This window comes from Alligator sinensis, unplaced genomic scaffold (assembly GCF_000455745.1).
Source record: "Alligator sinensis unplaced genomic scaffold, ASM45574v1 scaffold862_1, whole genome shotgun sequence".
Lineage (NCBI taxonomy): Eukaryota > Metazoa > Chordata > Crocodylia > Alligatoridae > Alligator > Alligator sinensis.
Window position 1 is genome coordinate 455,235 of NW_005842066.1, and position 20,416 is coordinate 475,650.

Here is a 20,416-nt window from a genome sequence, read left to right on the forward strand (position 1 = left end):
CATGTTAAGAATTGCTGGTGGCAAAGTCATGAGTGCAAGACAGTCCTCAACCTTTAAAATGCTTTTAATTTCACTCTTTGATGTCCTAAGTCAAATAGCCTGCAAAATAGTCAGCAAGCTCCACTTAAAAAGGAATGGGTAATTTGGTAATGGAGTCTGATAGTTCACAATACATTGGAAGGCTTTCTACCAAACAAACCAAGTCAATTTGGCTCTGTCCATTTATTACCCTTGACTAGACCTATGTTTACTGTAGTCACAACCAGGGACCTGGAACAGGGTGAGTAAACAAATGCTCAAAATCTTGTGAAGTAACAATCTGTATTTTGTGGGATCTATAACTGAAGATGGCTTTTTGGACGCAACTGCCTCAGCTGGTTCATGAAAGTTGAGCCTGGTGAAGATGACATTTGTACAAGGATCTACTGTCCTTCCACTGAACTTCCTCATCCAAAGGATTTAGATTGGTGACAGCTCAGAAACTGGAGAAGCCAAAGTGGTATTCCTAGTGGATTGTGGTGATGGAAATCTTGGCCTACAATGAAATCCTTAGACAAATCTCATGCATTGCATAATACCTCATGCTGCCCAATAAGGCCATCTGCTGGTAACTGATTTGAAGCTCAGGCCACCAAATTAGGAAGATAGAATTAAAAACAAACAGCTCAGTAATATTACTGAAGTATTTACTTACATATATTTCTTTTCCATCCCTCCAAGAACAATCTGATCTTTAGTTTACTGGGAAGCAAAGTTAACTACTGACCATAGTCGTTAGAGAACTATAGCTATAGAGAACTTTGAATTAAAGAATAAATAATGATAAAACTGATACAGTGCTTTTTTGGGTAAGTATATTTCTTAAAGAAGTCTGCATGATAATTACTATACCACAACATTTAATAAAACTCAAAAAGTATAAAGGACAATAGTTTGCATTATTTTTCAAAACAAGAGCCTGAGAAATTGCCACTACATACTAGCCAAAAAACCTCATGAATTCAAAATGGTTTGACTGATATGGTTTAGATCCTGCCTTCAGCAAGGGGTTGGACTAGATCAGCAGTTGGCAATTTACAGCTGTGGGTTGGATCTGGCTTCTGAAGCTGGGAGGCTTTGGCGATCTTCAATGAAGGACAACTTCAACGGAGAGGCTTTGTCTGTGCTGCACCATGGCAGTGAACTTCGTCTGTCTTGGGCAACAGGGAGAAGGAACAGACGCAGCCAGGTCCTAATGCCAGCTTGCCACAGATGCAGCCTGCGACCAGAATACCCCTAGACTAAATTACTTCCTATGGCCCCTTCAAGCCTCATTTTTTTGATGATTTTGTAACAAAGTGACGATACTTTCACAGCTGAACTTGTTATGCCTATGTCCATTTTCTATATACCCACCTTTCTCTTAATTTAGCAGGTATATTTAAATAATAATTCTTATCAGATCTGCTCTTGTTGGATACTACATCATACTACTAGATTCACCACAATAAATTACTGGAACAACTAAGATATAAAAGATAAAGTTAAGGCAGTTACCTGTTATGAGAGACCTGTAGTTCTGCTAGTAGCTGACTCTTAAACCACTGATCAAAATCCACACTGTCAAACAGCTCATATGCTGCCAGTCCAACTGCATTATATACTAGAAAAAGACAAAGATATTTGGTTTTGCTCTGGTCTTAAAACTATTTTAAAATTCTAAAGATGACAAAATTTAAAGATTGGAAGCCATGACACAATAGCTTCAGTGCAGAAAGGATTATTCTTCATCCCTTACAGACTGAAAACTGAGACATAAAAAAGCAGTAATGTTAAATAAGATAATGATAAAAACCTCATAAAACTTCTTCCAAAGTTCTCTTTAATTACAAATAAATTAAGTTCTTACGACAGCTAAACAATGTTGTGTTCAGCGCAATTATAAGCAACATCCAATTACATTTCCATTAGATGTTTTGGAGAAGTCACTTTTCCAACCCTCAGTTTCCTTGATTGCAAAATGAGAAAAACATTTCCCTCACAGAAATGCTTCAGGGATTAATTTTGCTTAAGTACAGAAAACAAAGCCTTATCTCATATAATAATATAACTTATTTTTTAAATTCTTGCTTTGTGAAATGTGAAATTCAACACTACGAGAAATGTATTTTAGTACTTCTTTCCAAATGTCAGAAACTCAAATAATGCACGTTTGTTTTAGACACATAAAAGCAAGAAATGTACAAAACAGCAATTCTGTTCTTTGCAAAGTAAAATTAATTTACCAGCATCTTTAATCAGTATAGCACTGGAATCTTCCACATTTGTAGGTCCTGCAAAAAAGTAAAACATGGGCAAGTTAAGAAAAAAATGCATCAACTAAGCAAAAGGTATAAGCAAGACGTGAGTATTTTTGTGAAGTAGCTTATAGCAAAAAATCAAAATCAGATCACATTTTGGCATTCTTAAAGCTAGTTAATTAAAAGTATCAAAGTGCATGCAGGTACAGAACAATAAGAGTGGTATGTATTTTCTTTAAAGTGCACTGTACAAAAAACCCTAGTCATTGTTTAAAAAAAAAGTCTGCCAATTATAACCTGGTCTATATGTAACCCTTACATTAAATGTAACAACAAAAAATAAAGTTCTCTGTCTAAATACTTCTCAAAAAATTTAAGTAAAAAATGAGTACGTCTTACTGTATTTACTCAAATAGAAGATGACCCTGACTATAAGGCGACACCCCCCCCAAAAATAGATTCTATACAAGGAAAATTTCTAAATTTGTTATAATTTTTCAGGGAAGGTTCTTTGAATAGATGTGATATCTTTTATTAGACCAACTGAGTAGTTGGAAAAAAGTTCTTAGCAAGCTTTTGGACATAGTCACCCTTCTTCATGCATAGGAAGCCTATAATTTTTCAAGTATATAATCTAATTATTGGAGGTTTGCATTGAATTTGTCCCTCTCCTACTGCTGCAACGGAAAATAAATCTGGGAGGTCAGGTAGCCCTTTGCTTTCTGATTCTTTGCAACCTTTCCCCTGGCAGCCTCTTCCCCCTCTCCTTACTATGAGGGGCCCAGACGTGAGGAAGTCGGCAGCTGCAGGGTAAGCGGCTGGCCGCTCCAACCCACTTCACGGGGACCCCCCAAACCAAAAGGCCCAAGGCAGTTGCCCCCAATTCAACCCCACTAGGGACAGCCTTGCACATGAAAGTGAGGAGCAAATATGAAAACAAGAACCTTGAAATTAAACATGGCTGTAGGGATTTACATACAGTACCCATTAATTTAGTTTATCCAGGAGTCATGCATGTTACTTTTTTTTGTTTTTTATTTATTTAGTTAGTTGGTTTTTAACTGCTTCAAGTTTTAGCACAGGTACTCCATAGAAAAATTTGTAAACAGTGCTTTGGCACCTACTCATACTATCACAAACTATGCATGCTATTAATCCAAAGCCAAAGGCTCATGATTTACCACATAATTAATTGTGCTAGGCCCCAAAGTCAACAGCATTTCAAGCCATGATGACCCCACATATCAGCATGCATGTGTGCTCCAGATGCACTCCACAAAGGATCCATGTGCTTATTACCCCCTCCCACCTTGCCTTAAACAGGGTGTTCTTGTCACAAAGCCAAGGATGCTCCAAAAATTTATATGTAGATAAGGCACAGGGCACCATGATCCAGCTTCATCCATCTCATGGTGCGGCCACACTAATTATATGTGCCAGGCTGAGAGAAGGGCTAACACAGGGATTCTGGGTATGCAATGTCATGACTCACCATGACTTGAAAAAGAATCAGTGGTGAGGGAGACTGTGCTTAATGGGACTATCATATATCTTATTCAGATAATCTGTCCTTATGGTAGATTCCCATCAGCAGCTCAGCCTTTCTGTCTAAGATCAAATATAGCATTTTTGGAACCAAAGGGAAGGTTGTCAGAGCTGGCTATGGCCCTCCTGGAGCCAGCCTGGTATTGCAGTACCTCCAGGCCTGGTGCCAGTTCCCTGTGGAGAGAACACCTGCCCATTTCATTTTAGGGGCCACACAAAAAAAAAGGTTCCCATCAGTATGTGCCCTCAATGTGGGTCATACAAAAAACTAGAACTCTTGATCCAAATATGATACCTTTTATTAGACCAACTGCAAAATGGCAAGAAAACTGTCCTTTTCTGTAAGCTTTCAGGATCAAAGTCCCTTTGTCAGGCTCTGGGAAAAGTGTAGATGGTAAAAAGTCTTCATAGGTAGGAAATAAACTTCATTTTTGCACAGAGGGAGCTGAAGATGGAAGTCTGTCCCTCTGGGTCCATGAGAGTGTCTTTGTGAGCTGTGTTGAGTAGCTCTTTGATGTGTTGATCAGGTAGAATTCCTTCCCTGGAGGTGTCAGATGGCAGGCAGGGAGGTAAAAAACTTCCTTGTTGTTCTGCAGTGAAATTTAAAATCCAAAACTGGCTAAAATTCGGCATCTTCCATGTTTCAGGGGTGTACTTGGTAGCCGTGTTGGTCTGAGACAAGAAGACTAGAACTCTTGGTTCCAAAATGATACCTTTTATTAGACCAACTAGAAAATGGCAAGAAATGAAACATGGAAGATGCCGAATTTTAGCCAATTTTGGATTTTAAACTTCACTGCAGAACAACAAGGAAGTTGGGTTTTTTTACCTCCCTGCCTGCCATCTGACACCTCTCCAGGGAAGGAAGTCTACCGGATCAACACATCAAAGAGCTACTAAACACTGCTCACAAAGACACTCTCATGGACCCAGAGGGACAACCTTCCATCTTCAGCTCCCTCTGCAAAAATGAAGTTTATTTCCTACCTATGGGGACTTTTTACCATCTTGTACCATCTACACTTTTCCCAGAGCCTGACGAAGGGACTTTGATCCTGAAACCTTGCAGAAAAAGACAATTTTCTTGCCATTTTGCAGTTGGTCTAATAAAAGGTATCATTTTGGAACCAAGAGTTCTAGTTTTTTGTGTCTTTTTGTCTCAGACCAACATGGCTACCAAGTACACCCCTGAAATGTGGGTCATGTGTTTTATAGTCATACTCAATATTAGCTGCATGTAATCAACTTCATAGTTGGCTTCCACTGCTGAACACTGCTTTTGGCAGAAGTCTAGTGATAAGCAGGGATCCAGGTTTTCCCTTTCCCATGGGAAAATGGAAAAAAATAGAGATTTCCCCTTTTACCTGAGAAAAACAAGGATTTTTCATTTTAATGGAGAAACACACAGATTTTGCACTTTTGCAAAGAGCTCTCTGCAGGCTGGCAGAGTTCCAGCCTGCAAGGGGCTGGAGGGAGCCGGAGAAGGGCAGTCAGGCAGGGGGCGCCCTGTGCACATATATGCATATGGCTACCAGGAAGCCTGGAGAGCAGGTAAGTCTGGTGGGGAGGGGGAATTGAGGCCCCCATAGGGAGGGAGACAGTTGGGCAAGGTTGGGGCTGGGGCTGCTGCCCAGGCAGGCGGTGCAAGGGGCTTGGGTCTGGAATGCTTGACCACAAAGCCCCGGCAGGGAGCAGGATGGGGCCATGAGTAGCTGGTTTGGGGGCTGCAGAGGGTGGTAAAGCCAGCTCCCTACTGCTGCGTCCACTATGGGAGTGGGGGGAGAAAAGGAACCCATGCCCACCCAGATCTGTGTGTTGGGTGTGGGTAGGTGTAGGCCGCCCGCTGCAGGCTCAGACTCCCCACCCTGCTGCCCTCCCTGGGGCCTCCACAGTCCAGTGGGCTGGACCTGACGGGCCAGGGCAGAACAGGGCCGGGCAAGGAAGCTCCTTGCTGCTGCAAGGTCCATGCCGCCCTGGCAAAACACCCGCTGCCCGCCCTGCAGCAATGGGGGCAGCAGCACAAGGTTCTTCCCCTGACTGCTAAGGGGTGGGCAGGGGGCACATTGCCAAGGCAATGTGGAGCTCACAGAGGCAAGCAGCTTTCTCACCCAACCCCACTCTGCCCTGCTGTGCTGAGTTCCACCCACTGGGCTACAGAGGGCCCTGAGGAGGGCAGCAAGGCAGGGAGCCCGAGCCCGCGGTGGGCAGCCCACACCCATCCCCGCTCCATGCACAGATCCTGACAGCATGGGTCCCCCCTGCCCTCCCTGGGAGTGCGTGCAGCAGTAGGGAGCCGGCTCCATCCCCTGCCTGAACCCACAGCAGGCAGCCCACACCCACCCCCAGGTTCCACTCTGGCCACGCTGCCTGTGAGGAAGGGGGAGCTGGGCTCTGCACTCCACTCCGCTGCAACAGCTGCCACCTTACGCAGCCAGCAGCCAGGGCTTGAGCACTGCTGTGGAGGGCTGCAGACTTGGGTCCCTAGCCCCAAAGCCCTGGCAGCTGGGGACCCTCTCTGGCAGGGCTGGGGGAGAGGGGGTTGTGGGCAAAGGGCACAAGCAGGGCCAGGAGGCTTGGGGGGAGGGGAGTGAAGGGCACCAGGGGGGCTGTGGGTGGGGACTGAGGGACACCAGTAGGTCTGGAGGGCTGTGGCTTGGGAGTGAGGGGCCTGGACCCACGCTCTGTGAATAAAGAAGCAGGGAGAGCTCTCATTTCCCATAATAAAATACCAAGATTTATAGGTACTTAGAATTTATTATAGTGACTGAGGCACCAGTAGGCTTCCAAATTGCTTAAAAATTGTAAACATATCAATAAAACTTTGCATTTAATTGCCACCCACCCACAGAGGGGTTTCATTTTAATTGCGGACTTTGGGCTTTTAATCAGAGAATTTACTTTTTTTTTTTTTTTTTTTTTTTAAATCAGAGAAAAACAAAGATCCCTGGTCATAAGACAATGTATTTAGTGAGATTTCTTTGTGTGGAATAATAAAACAAGGGGCTTTTTTCTCCATGCTAGCTGGGGGGAAAAAACCTTGTCTTGCATTCAAATAAAATGCACTGATCCATGCTCTGCGTGCAATGCCATTAAACGGTATATATTATATAACTTAATGCCATGAAAAAATAACAATTTTAGACTCTGAAACTCAGACTGAGATACAGTTCAGGTCTCCCTTCAACTTGGCTAAAAGGAATTCTGTTGTCCACCTAGACAGAACTTTCCAAATAGAAAATTCTGTTTTTTGAATGTTAGAGGAACTGCCAAATATTGGCCACATCTTCTTAAAGTACATTCTAAAATCCACATTCTATGCCTTTTGTAGTGATAAATGTCAGCTTATCCAAGCATGTTTAAACAAATTAAGTATGTCTTGATAAGCCACTTATAACATGACTTGCAGGATTTACTAAGATTATTAATACATTTTAGAATTAAGTTTATACATACTGAACAAAATGTCATACTGGAGTCTGAAGTATTCCAAATATTTATGAAAAACCCCACCAACTTACCTTGTAGACTGTGAACCATTTCTAAAAGAACAGGAGTAAGAGTCTGATTATACTCATGGAATATATCAATAAAAAGAACTTCTGTGCAAGGCTGAAAAAAGTAAAAAAAAAAAAAAAAAAAAAACTGTTATAAAGCCTACAAAAATAAAGACAAATCTAATTTCTAACAGACAGTAAAATACATTTTAATTGCTGAATACCTCATAATAAACACACTGAAACACTATAATGTTCCAAGTTAATTTGTCACAGCATAACAAGTACCACTATAATGACGTTTAGTTGTAACGTTTTTGATAAACAATGTATACTTCACATGTATTGAGCAATTACTAAATAAATCTTAATTGACTAAAACAACAATACAAGAGGACATTTTACACCTATTACATATACAGGTCACAGCTTTATTTTAGAATCCAAATATTTTTTTAAAAACTACCTAATTTTAATTTATTCTTCATGTCTCAGTAGTATTTTTATATAGATTTCAATTTGCAACTAACAAGTAGTTCTCTATCTGCTTGAAACTTTACAAATCCTACTTCAATAGAGATTGCAAGACTGTCCTACCAAAGCTAATATCCAAAGTTAATTCTTGTATTTGAAAACTGTGAGTGCTAATTAATCAGGATCATGTTCCACATCGCTCCTTCTACACGTCTCTGATATGAGGACATTACTCAGGAAGACTACAGACACTGATGAAATGAGCCCTACCATAAACAGATGTGTGTGGGCACATGCACACGCACAAAGGAGGGGACAAGAAGGATTATCTTTTCACCTATTTTGCAAATTGATTCTGTTGTATTTGAACAGATTTTTTCATCACATAAAAATCAGTGGGGGGCTCCCTGTGCCACTTGTGGCATGTGTGCTGTGGGTTGGCCACCCCTAGCATACAACATGGGAAGTTTCTTTTCACCCAGGATAGTTCATGGCTTATGGAAGGAAGACAGAAACATCAGAAAAATTATTTTCAGCAAAAAACTTCAGATGAGACCTAAAAGTGACTCTCTTTCTAAAAAACTTCACATAGAGAAGCTTGTCATAAAAATACAGCTTGTCATACTCCTCTTAACCAATATAAAGCCTACCAGAAAGCCTGTTTTCACCAAAAGTTATTAAAAGGAGCCACAGACTTAAATGGAAAATATACAAGAAGCCCACTTGATATGGAAGTCCCAGAAAGAAGGAGATTCCCTGACTGGTAGAAAAACCATGGGTAGGATTTTTTAGAAATTTTATCGTCATGTCAGAAAAGAATATGGCCTTAGGCAAAAGGACAGAAAGTAGAGATCTTTCTTTTCCTCATGTTTCAAGAGACAAGATCAATGTCTCTCCAGGGACCACAAACCAGTTTTTAAAGTTCCTTTGTAAGGGTATCACCTTTACAGCTGTTGAACAGGACTTTAAAAAGTGGCTTAGGAAATCAGTGTGAAGCACAACGCGCCCAGAGGCTGGATAGTCTACCCAAGTCCAATGATGCCTGACTGGACCCTTGAATTTGGATCTTTTGGAGAAGCACTTGTAAATTACTGCCTTCTATCACAGGTAGCAAAGTCAGCTCAGTCTGTTATTTACCAGCACTGCGCGGTTGGGGGGGGGGGCCAGGCACTGCGGGCGGGGTGGTGGTGAACTCAAAAACGTGGACCAAGCCATTTTAGCATTCCTGTACAGGGTGACAAGACTCCTTTAGCAAGGAAGGCATTCAAGATACTAAGCCTACCATTGCTCTATCTAAAAATGTTGCTTGCAAATAAAATTCGTTTTGCCAGAAGGCAAAGAAAACATAACTACATTGACACCTAATCTTAACTATAGAAACACATCAACAAACACCCTTGGAGCAGGAACAGGCAACATTTTAGAGCAAGGGGCAGCTTTCATAGAGTTTAGCTCCAAGCATAGACCACTTCCAACCTGGCCTGCACTGCCACTGCCACAGCCATAGTCACTACTCTCCCCCACACTGCCACTGCTGCAGCTTCCCCAGCAGGGTAAAACCTCCTGCTGCTTAAGCCATACACAGAAGCCCAGTGTCACCAAAATGCTACTGAAGTCCACCACTGCCAAAAGGCTGCAGCAGTCTCCTAGCTCCTCAAGCCAAATAAAATGGCTCTGGACCAGGTATGGCATAAATCTTTATCTTGTGCCCTCCTCTAGATATTCTGGTAAACGTGCAATAGAAGCTAACACACAATTCACGCAATTGCACCTCCTGCCATACCACATGTACACGGCAAGAGATGTAACTGTGGGATCCAGCATCAGATCTTAACATACCATAACAGCCAGTGTAGAGGGAGCCCAGGAACATGATCCCATGGCTGGGAGTCCCCTCAGCTGCGTGACTCCCAGCTGCCATAGCACATGGTGCACCCCATGGGTGGGAGCCCTATCAGCTGATAGGGGTATAGCTGATCCCAGCCACAGGGGTATAGCTATGGCTACATATGCAAATAAATGCTGGATAGAAACCAGTTATAAAATTAGTACACATTTTCCAGCTATAACTTCATAGCTCAGGGGTGGGCAATTATTTTGGTTGGAGGGCCATTTAGAGAGTTTTAGTGAACAGTTGCAGGTCAAGTCAGCCCACCTGTCATTGTCCCCCGGCTCCCCCCTTCCCCCACAACCCGCAACAGCTCGGGGATCTGGCCTGAGGGCTATATTTTGCCCATCCCCATTATAGCTGGATGAACCTTTTTACGATGTGCTAGTTAAATAGTTAACTTAAATAATGTAGCTGGTCTACATTAATTGCATAATTAACCCAGTACTTGCGTGATAAATGTAACATGAAGAGGGAGACTTGGTGGGTAAGAAAGTCAAACAGCCACAGAATCTCTTTTGGAAAGACAAGTAAATATCTGTATGGTGATACTGCTTCACAGAACGATCTTTTAAATTTAGGAATGAATTGTAAAACAGGAATAATAACCGGATTCTGTTAAGAGCTGAGGTAGAGAAGGTAGCAAAAAATATCATATCATATTTACTTGAATATACAATGAGGTTGTTTCTCCCAATCAGCATGGGGAAAACAGCTCCTCGTCTTACATTTGCCTACAAGGAAACCTCATTCAATACATTATCTACATTAAACTGCTGTCAAAAGAAACAAATGTTGAGTAATGCAAACCAATTATGAAGCTGATTAAATGGAGCCGACACTGAGCATGACTATAAAACAATATTGTGCAAACATACTGAGGGAACCTCCCACAAGTTTTTGTTTTTAGGTTAGTAGAGCCCATCTGAATAAGATATACGATAGTGCCTATTGCACTCAGTCCCCCTCAGTGCCAACTCTTTCAAGTCATGGTGACCCACTACATAGAATACATTTTCAATTCCCTCTTCATTTCCACTGCTGTTTCCCATTTCCAATTATTCCTGCTTCTTCACTAGCCTTAAATGTCTGGCAAACATAAAAAATGGGGCCCCAAACAGCTCACCCAGAATTCTTCTGTCACCTCCTCTCTCAATCTGTCACATCATTAGCAGGGATCCTGGTTTTCTCTGATAAAAAAGAAAATCTCCAATTTTCAGATTAAAAATGTATCCCAAAATCCATATTTTTCCATGATTAAAATGAAACTCACAAATATCTATATATATCTATATATACATAAAGTGGAGTTTCATCTTAATTATGAAAAACATAAATTTGGGGTTACTTTTTTAAATCCAAAAATTGGGGATTTTTTTTGTTTAAATCAGGGAAAACCAGGATCCCTGATGATTAGTGTGACCCTGCCCACCATGAGGTAAAGCCAAACCAGGTTGCCCTGCATCTGCATCTAAAGTTTTTAAGGATCCCACAACTCATGACAAGAACACCCAGTGCAAGTCATGAGTGGGGGGGGCGCTAATTTGCACATAGATCCTTTGGGGGGGGGGGGATCTGGAGTACATACACATACTGAATGTTGAGCTATAGGATTACCATGGCTTGAAACGTTGTAGACTCTGCTGGGGCCCAGCCCAAAGAGCTGTTGGGCTTCAGAGTAATATCATGCATAGTTTGTTGATACAACAAAAGTGCTACATATAAGTTGATACAAAAGTGCAGCTTAAAAGTATGTTTATAGAGTACCTGAGTTAAAACTTGCAGCAGTTTCAAAAAAAGGTAAACTGCAACAATTATGGATGAACTAAGTCTATGAGTACCCACAGTAATTTGCCTATATGTTTATTTCAAAGTCAGTGCTTTCAGAATTGCCCCTCGTTTCCATAAGTTCAGCAAGAACAGGGTCTGACGCTAAGGCAGGGGGTGGGAAAATGGCTGCAGGAGGAAGAAATTGTGGGGGTAGAGGGCAAGGGGGGCACCTGACCCTCCCAGATTTATTTTCCCTGCTGTAACAGTGGGCGGGAGAACAATTCAAGGCAAACTTCTGATATTTAGATTCTGTAGCTGTAACTAACAAATTTATACATTTTCCATACATAGAATCTAATAATTGGGGGTCATCTTAAATTCAAGGTGGCCTTATAGTCAAGTAAATATTATATCATAAAAACATTCTGAATAAACTTTTTATCTGCACTTACTGATAACTTCAGTGTGTCACGTAACCATGTCCTAATCCCAGCCTTCATCCCTTTTAGATTTCCTAGTAGTTCGTATTTTAATATAATTCTATACAAAACGATGCTCAACCTCCAGCCTGTAACACCATGTCATCTGGCCCACAGGGCTCCCCATTGGTCTGGAAATTTGGTTGTAGGGATTGGTGAAACTGCTCGCCTGCTACCAAATCTCCAGACCGAAGGGGAGGCACGGGTCCCATGAGCTGAATTCAGCACCCAATCCCAGCACGTAGGACCTGGTGGAAGTGGCACTGTGCTCCAGGACCCAATACCAGCACCAAGCCCCCGGGACTCAAACTGGCATAAGGGGAGCGCAAGGAAGCAGTACCTGCATATCTAAGATTATTTTAAAAGTAGTGAATATTAGTTGATAGCTTAAAAAACTGATTATATTGTTACTTTTGTTCATTCAGCACGGAGTTAAAGAGCCTGTAACAGGGAAACAAAGGCTCCTGTTACTAAAGAAGAGGAAAGCACAGCAGGCTAGTCTGCTGAGTAGGCAGACAGGCAGCTAAAGCAAGGGTTGCATGCAGCAGACTTAAGCTGCAATGTACAGGAGCAAGCTGCCCATTAGAGCCGAAGGGAAACATCTGTACAGCCTAGTGAGTCACCTGACTCAGATAGGGCTGCACTCCAGCAGTAGAAAAGCTGAACACTTGGGAAGAAATGGAAGAGAACTGGTGCTCTGATGGAAACCAAGCTGTCTGGAGACAGCAGCTGTATGAGAATCTCCTGGCAGGTGTTGAGGTGCCCTGAAGGCACAGAGGTGAGAGTCCTAAGGCATGAGGGCTACTGGACGCAATGATCTCACAAGATCCCTTCCAGCCCCTAATGTCTATAAAATCTATTAAATGTTTGTTTACCCAGAGTAGGGAAGGTTTTCGTTAAAGCGGTAGCTCACCTTTTTCTTCCTAATTTATAACTGGTGGACTGGCTTGTGGCTGTAAGGGGTGAAGAGGGGACAAAGTGGGGTGCTTGAGTACCACACCGAGGTTTAGGCTACAGGAGGTGCCCAAGGGGCACACTGAGGTTTGAGGTGCAAGATGTAGGTAGCCTGAGGCCGAGAGGGCCAAGGCCGTGCCTGTGTGGAGCAACAGAGGCAGCCTGAAGCCAAGAGGGCCAGAGTTGAAGCCTGAGAAGGACAAAGACTGGGACAAGGGGGCACAGAGCCTAAGAAAGGCTAGACTAGGACCAGAGGGGGCTCTGAGCCCAGGAGGGGAGAGAACAGAGCCAGGGGCCCAGAGCCCAAAAAGGGGCAAGGCTGAGACTAGAGCCCAGAAGCCAACGTCTGGTGCAGTGGGCCTAGGCTAAAAGGCTCACAGTTAAAGAAAAGAGGCCAAAGCCGGTAAAGTCAAAGCCACTACAAAGGTTTCGAGGCCCGAGAAGGCCAAACACTGAGGTGGAGCCAGGCACCACCTCAGAAAAGGTATTGTGTACCATCTGTGAGGCATGGGCGTGACTAAAGGGGCAGATGGAGGCCACAAAAACAGCCCTTAAGGCACCCAGTGTCCTAGGGCACGAATAGGGCTGGAAGGGCTGTGACGGATTGAACAAAGGCAGACTGGCAGTGGACTGGACTCCTTCTGGACTTCAGGGCAGCCTCCCAAACTTTTGTTTAGAACAACATCAAGGCATGGCAGGTAAGCAGTACAGAAGGGCACCCCAAGGAATCAGAGGAGGCAGGAGTCATGTGTCCACTAGAGGGCGCAACAGAACCACTGGATACAGGTTCCATCACAAAGCCACTCTCATTTTTTAAAACTCATCTTGCTTTGTTCAAACTAAAATACTTACTCGAAGACTGTATTTCCAAGAATCTCCTCCTGTTTCTTCTACAGCTACAATTCATAAAGAAAAAAGAAAGCACATTACATTAAAACACTATTTCCTTTGTAGTTTAAAAATATTAATTGAATTTAAACAATAAAAAAAACAAAAATTCTGGGCTACTGAATATATCAGTTTGTGAGAAAAATCTTTAAGCAAATATATAATATTTATCTACACAGAAAGACTCCATAGAGAAGACTGTCAAAGGCTTTCTCTATGCATTTTAACAGCGGGTATTTTGTGGATATACTAAGCACCTAAATAAAAGTTAGACTGAAAATACAGTATAGTTCCTTACTAAAGCCTTCCGGATCCTCTTCCCACATTGTCAACTCTTCCTCTGCCAGCAGGAAGTACTGACTAACTAATCTCCTGCATATCTCTGTCAAGGTAGGGTACGTGAAGAATGATGTCTTAATCTTATGTGCTTCAAGAGTTTCAGGGCTGCTATCTGTAAAAATATTTCAAAATTACTGTTACGTGAGTTAATGTATGAGTAGTAAATTACTGGATAGGCAATTCTTATACACAGAAGTACAATTATATTTCCAAACTGACTTCTGAAATCCTTCAGGAAATCATATTGCTCAATTAAATATTTTTAAGTGATATCTCATATAAAAAGAGGACACAGGTGCCTTGCAAGGATTTCCAGCACGTTTGTCCCCAAGAAAAAGTTTTCTGCATAATAGCAAGAATCTCAAGTGTTAAAAATCTTGTTGTTTTCAAGTATTTGGCAATGCTTAAACAATTCAATAAAAAGTATTCCACTGTGCAAGAAAATACCTTAAGAATCCAAGACATGGACAAAGAGAAAAGTTCAATGTCATAATTTACTGTTCATCAGCAGAGAGGTAGTTAGCTGTGCTAGTCTAAAGTTAGGCAGAAGACAGGGTAGATTTGCACCTTTATAGACCAACTGATACAAATTATAGCATAAGTTTTCGTAAGCAGAGGGCTTGCCTCATCAGATGTTGTGAAAAAACTGCAGGAAGCAGAGCTGCTAAACAGGAAGCAGCGATTAGAATACAAAAGATAGGAAAAGGAGGAGGAAAAAAGAGAGAACTGCTAGGAAAGGCAAGGTGGGTAGGAAAGAGAAAAAACCAAAATAGTTAACCCACTAGGGACATTAAAAATGAACAGGAAACTGCAAAACAAGAAATCTTCCACAGACCGGATTATGTTAAGTATGGTCTATACCAAGATTATTATTCTATGACCTAGATTAGGTTTTATAAGCCCTGTCCCTCAGTAGGTTAACTGCTTTGCTTTCCTCTGCTTCCCTGACTTCATCAGCCTATAAAGGTGAAAATTTATCCTGCTTTTGGCATAATTTACTTTCACTATTCTAATTATCAAAGGAAACTGTTCAATTTGGTACTCCCTAATTCATCTTCTTTTCCCACTTGATACTGTATTGCAGGGGTGACTGGTGCCTCCTGAGTCTGGGGGGGCACAATTTGTGGGTGGGCCTGGGGGTGGCTTATATCCACTCTCATACTTCTGTGTCACAGCTTAGTGCCCCCCCCCCCCCCCCCCCACACCCCCCCCCCCCCCCCCAACACACCTCCAGCCCGCATGGCAAAAAACTCCCCCACCCTGAGTAGTGCTGAGTCAGGGGCCAATCTCAGGGGGGACCATTTGCCACCTGCCATGCCCTCCCTACCACTTGCCTGTGCTGTAGTGAAGTCACAATGCTAACTTAAAAGCTAAAGCTCCAATCACATCCAACAGACTCTGGAACCCACATGAAGTTCTGCTGACAGACGCAAGATTTCTACTATACGAATTCAATCATGTTTATGGATTTCTGATTTTGCTGATGATTCAAGTAGAGAATGAGCAAAGGGATACAACTTTATTTAAAACAACAAAGTGAAAAATAGAAATTGAGAATACAAACCTAAACTAGCAAGTTTTACAATTTTAATAAATATTCATGTTTCAAATTTTCTCAGAGGTTCCTATACTCAAATAATGCTGAAAAAAAAAATATATGCCTATTTTGATAATGCAAGCTAATAATAACTTAAGGATATCCTGTATCTTCAGTAGTTACTAAATCCCTCCAGCATACCAGTGAGAAAAAGCTATGGTCCCATAATGGGATTTAGAATCACAGAATCATAGAAAATTAGAGTTGGAAGGGGCCTCGGGAAGCCATCTAGTCCCAACCCCCTGCTCGAAGCAGGATCATCACCAACTAGGTCATTCTAGCCAGGGCTTTGCTGAGCAGGTCTTTAAAAACCTCCAAGAACCGAGATTCCAAAACCTCTCTAGGAAACTTGTTCCAGTGCTTCACCACCCTCCTAATGAGAAAGTATCCTAATATGTAATCTATAACTCCCTTGCTGCAACTGAGTTAGGAACAGAAGTTGCACATAAACTGGTTTAAGTGATCAGAAACTGGTTTAAATCTGTAACAGAACAGAAGTTCAATACACATAAAGCAGTTTCAAAATGACCAAAATTAGTTCAAGATAAACCTGGTTGAATCAGACTTAGCTGATTTAGGTCAAACCGGTTTACGGAACTTCTGTCCCAGCCCTTTTCCTGGTTCAAATTAAATGTTAAAGACAGTCTCCCAGCATCCCAGGATACTTTGCAGCCCTGGGCTGAGCTGGGCTGTGCTGTCTGCTCAAGCAGAGCAGGGTTTGCCATGCCCCCCCTGCCCTCCAGCCAGAGCAGTGAGGGCTGGCTGACAAGGAAGTGACGGTGGGAAACCCAGCTGGGGACACAGCCTGGTCTGCCAAGCAGCATTCCCCCTAAGATGCATGCATGCATGGCCACGCACAATAAAAAAAAACAAAAAAAACAAACAAAAAAAAAAAATCACACTGCACAGTAACTTTTTAATGTTGTGCACACAGTAGTGTATAGTGAGTAGTGTACAGATGGGGGAGTAGCAGGGGGTCATGGCCCCCGGGTACCGGCCTGGGAGGGGATACCCAGTGCCATAGCAAGGGGGTACCAACACTCCCCCCCACTGCCACCGCCAGCTTCACGTCCAGCCGCTTGCCACCCACCCCAACTGAGCCACAGGCTGCTACAGGAGGGTGGCGGGGTGGCACACTGAGATACCCGCGTGCTCCCAGACAGGATTGCTCACAGATTGCTAAACCTTAGAGGAAACACTGCTGCCTGCCTGGGGTGAAGCAGACCCTGCCAGATTTTTCCCTGCTGCAGCGGAGTGAATGACAGGGTGTGACAGCAGGCTCAGGGGGAGGGGAGGGAGGAGGGTTAAATCCCCCCCACCTTCCCTCTTCCACCAGCACAGAACCCCAGCTGGGGTCTACCAACCTTCCCCCCCCACCACTAGCCACTTATTTGAGTGGCAGGGGGCATGGCCAGCTGGCAGCTCGGGCAGCACCTCAGGGGAAGGGGGCAGCACTAGGCCAGTGCCTGGCTCCCCACTGCTCAAGCAGCCAGCAGGCAGGAAAAGCTGGGAGACCACGGCTGGGGTCCAGTGCCAGAGGGAATATGGGGGGGCAGGGGAGTTTAATCCCCTTTCCTCCCCAAGCCTGAAGTGCTGCCCAGGCTGCAAGATGTTTGTGCTCCCCCGCCGCTCATACCCCCCGCACCGCTTGAGCAGCAAGTAGGGTAGGGGGGGAGACAGGCAGACCTCGGCTGGGGTCACATGCCAGTGGGAGAGGGGAGGCAGGGGGGTTTAATCCCAGACCGCCAACTGGCCACTCCCCCTGCCACCAGGGGACCAACCTGGTACAGGCTGCTTCCCCTTTCCCCCTCCAGGCACATCCCAGCTGGTGTCGCTGCAGGCCAGGGTAGGGATTTAAACACCTCCCCAATCATACTCAGTAGCCTGCTGGGGCTGGCCACACCCCCCTCTCAACTCAGCTTCCCTCCAGCCTTCCAGCCACCACTGAAGGGAAAGGAGAGCTTGCTCTAGCACCACCCCCAGCTTCTATGTCTATTCACTTGCTTCTTGCTTCAATCTATGTAGGTTAGACTAAACTGTAAAGATTAAATCCATTCAGGCTAAGGCTTTTTGAATGTCTGTACTTATCCCCTGAGACCACTGCTATCTGTTCTGTTATCGGTCACCACTGAGACCAGTCTAGCTTCATCTTCTTTGGAACCACCCTTCAAGTAGTTAAAGGTTGCTATCAAATCCTCCCTTATTCTTCTCTTCTGCAGACTAAATAAGCCCAGTTCCCTCAGCCTCTCCTCAGAAGTCATATGTCCCAGCCCCCTGACCAGTTTCACTGCCCTCCACTAGAGTCTCTCCAACTTGTCCACATCCTTTCTATAGTGGAAGGCCCAAAACTGGATACAGTACTCCAGATGTGGCCTCACAAGTGCAGAACAGAGGAGAACAATTATTTTCCTTGATTTACTCTGAACATCTACCAAGGTGATTAGGAACAGTCAGCATGGATTCAACATGGGCAAGTCATGTCTGACCAACCTGATTGCCTTCTGTGATGAGGTGTCTGGCTCTGTGGATGCGGGGAGAGTCCAGTGGATGTGGTGCATCTTGATTTTAGCAAGCCTTTTGATACTGTCTCCCACAACATTCTCGCAGGCAAGCTAAGGAAATACAGGCTGGATGAATGGACTGTAAGGTGGATAGAAAACTGGCTAGAGCATTGAGCTCGGAGAGTAGTAATCAAAGGCTCAATGTCTAGTTGGCAGCTGGAGTCAAGTGGAGTGCCCCAGGGGTTGGTCCTGGGGCTGGTTTTGTTCAATGTCTTCATCAACAACCTGGAAGATGGCATAATGTGCACCCTCAGCAAGTTTGCAGATGACACTAAGCTGGGGAGAGTAGTAGATACACCGGAGGGTAGGGCTAGGATTCAGAGTGACCTACCCCAAATTGAAGGACTGGGCCAAAAGGAACCTCATAAGGTTTAACAAGGACAAGTGCCAAGTCCTGCACCTAGGACAGAACAATCTCATGCACCAGTACAGGCTGGGGGATGACTGGCTAGGCAGCAGCTGTGCAGAAAAGGACTGGGGGGTTACAGTGGACAATAAGCTGAATATGAGCCAGCAGTGTGCCCTTCTTTCAAAGGCTAAAAAGCATCCTAGGCTGCATTGGGAGGTATGTTGCCAATAGGTCCAGTAATTATTCCCCTCTGTTCAGCACTGGTGAGGCCACATCTGGAGTACTGCATCCAGTTTTGGGCCCCCTATTACAGAAAGAATGTGGACAAATTGGAGAGAGTCCAGCAGAGGGCAACAAAAATGGGGAGGGTGCTGACTTATGAGGAAAGACTGAAGGAACTGGGCTTATTTAGTCTAGAGAAAAGGACACTAGGAGGGGATTCAATAGCAGCCTTCAACTAGCTGAAGGGGGATTTGAAAGAGGATGGAGCTAGACTGTTCTTAGTGGTGACAGAAGACAGAACAGGAGCGATGATCTCAAGTTGCAGCAAGGGAAGTTTAGGTTAGATATTAGGAAGAATTTTCTCACTAGGAAGGTAGTAAAACACTGGAACAGGTTACCCAGAGAGGTGGTGGAAGCTCCATCCTTGTCCGTTTTTAAGACCCGGATAAGACAGAGCTTTGGCTGGGATGATCTAGTTGGGGCTGGTTGTTCTTTGAGCAGGTGTTTGGACTAGATAACATCCTGAGGTCCCTTCCAAGCCTAATTTTCTATGATGATGATTATTATTATGATTATCATTAGTATATGAGATTTATAGAGTTACAATCAATGCTGCCAAATTAGATCAAACTGACTTTTGGGTGGAAAAGTAGACATTTATTTTTCCTTGTGTTATCATTACATTATGTGAATTAAGGTTGTTTGTGTTTCTTAAGTGTGCGTTATCTGTACTTTAATATTCACATTATTTTTTATTTTAACCTTAAGATTGTTAAAAGCTTATGATTGGTAAATTTCTGGATAGTTCTGACACGCACATATAAACCATGGTTAAACCTGAAAAGCAACTGACCAAAATCTTTACTACATTTTCTACACACCTCATTGAGCAGGTAGGATGTACTGGGTAGTTTTTTAAATTATTATTTTTGGTGTGGGGGAAGATGGGATGAAGGGGGTTAAGATTAACTGAAACTGACTGGTAATGCAGCTTGCAGTTCCAAAATTAACTAATTTTGTCAGTGTGATGAAATCATCAAAGCTAACCTCACTTTATCATGCATCCGCAGATGCATGACAAATAGGTCCAAGGAAGTGATACTTCCCCTCTATGCGGCACTGGTCAGACTGCAGTTGGAGTACTGCATCCAGCTTTGGGTACCGTACTTCAAGAAGGATGTTGATAGACTCGAGAAGGTCCCAAGGAGGGCCACTCGTATGGTACGGGGTTTACAGGACAAACCCTATGAGGAGAGACTGAGGGACCTGGACCTCTTCAGCCTCCGCAAGAGAAGGCTGACAGGTGATTTTGTGGCCGCCTACAAATTCATTAGGGGGGACGCAGCAAGGGATCGGAGATGCTCTGTTCACCAGGGTAGCTCTTGGGGTAACAAGGAACAATGGTCACAAACTGACAGAGAGCAGATTTAGGCTAGATATCAGGAAAAACTTCATGGTAAGGGTAGCCAAAATTTAGAATGAGTTTCCAAGGGAGGTGGTGCTCTTCTCTACCTTGGGGATCTTTAAAAGAAAGCTAGATGGGCATCTGGCTGGGGTCATCTGACCCCAGCACTCTT

The 20,416-nt window shown here is 43.6% G+C and overlaps 1 protein-coding gene across 10 annotated transcripts in view; it reads right to left on the minus strand.

Moving 5' to 3' along the window:
- IPO11 (importin 11) overlaps positions 1-20,416 on the minus strand; it is a 317,498-nt gene that overhangs the window by 208,659 nt on the left and 88,423 nt on the right. For all 10 annotated transcript variants that reach the window (XM_025204020.1, XM_025204018.1, XM_025204021.1 and 7 more), the window contains 5 exons: positions 14,070-14,222; positions 13,736-13,779; positions 7,343-7,433; positions 2,265-2,312; positions 1,537-1,642 (listed from right to left, as the gene is read on the minus strand). In XM_025204020.1, the coding sequence (XP_025059805.1) occupies positions 1,537-1,642; positions 2,265-2,312; positions 7,343-7,433; positions 13,736-13,779; positions 14,070-14,222 (442 nt within the window). The remainder of the gene's footprint in view (positions 1-1,536; positions 1,643-2,264; positions 2,313-7,342; positions 7,434-13,735; positions 13,780-14,069; positions 14,223-20,416) is intronic.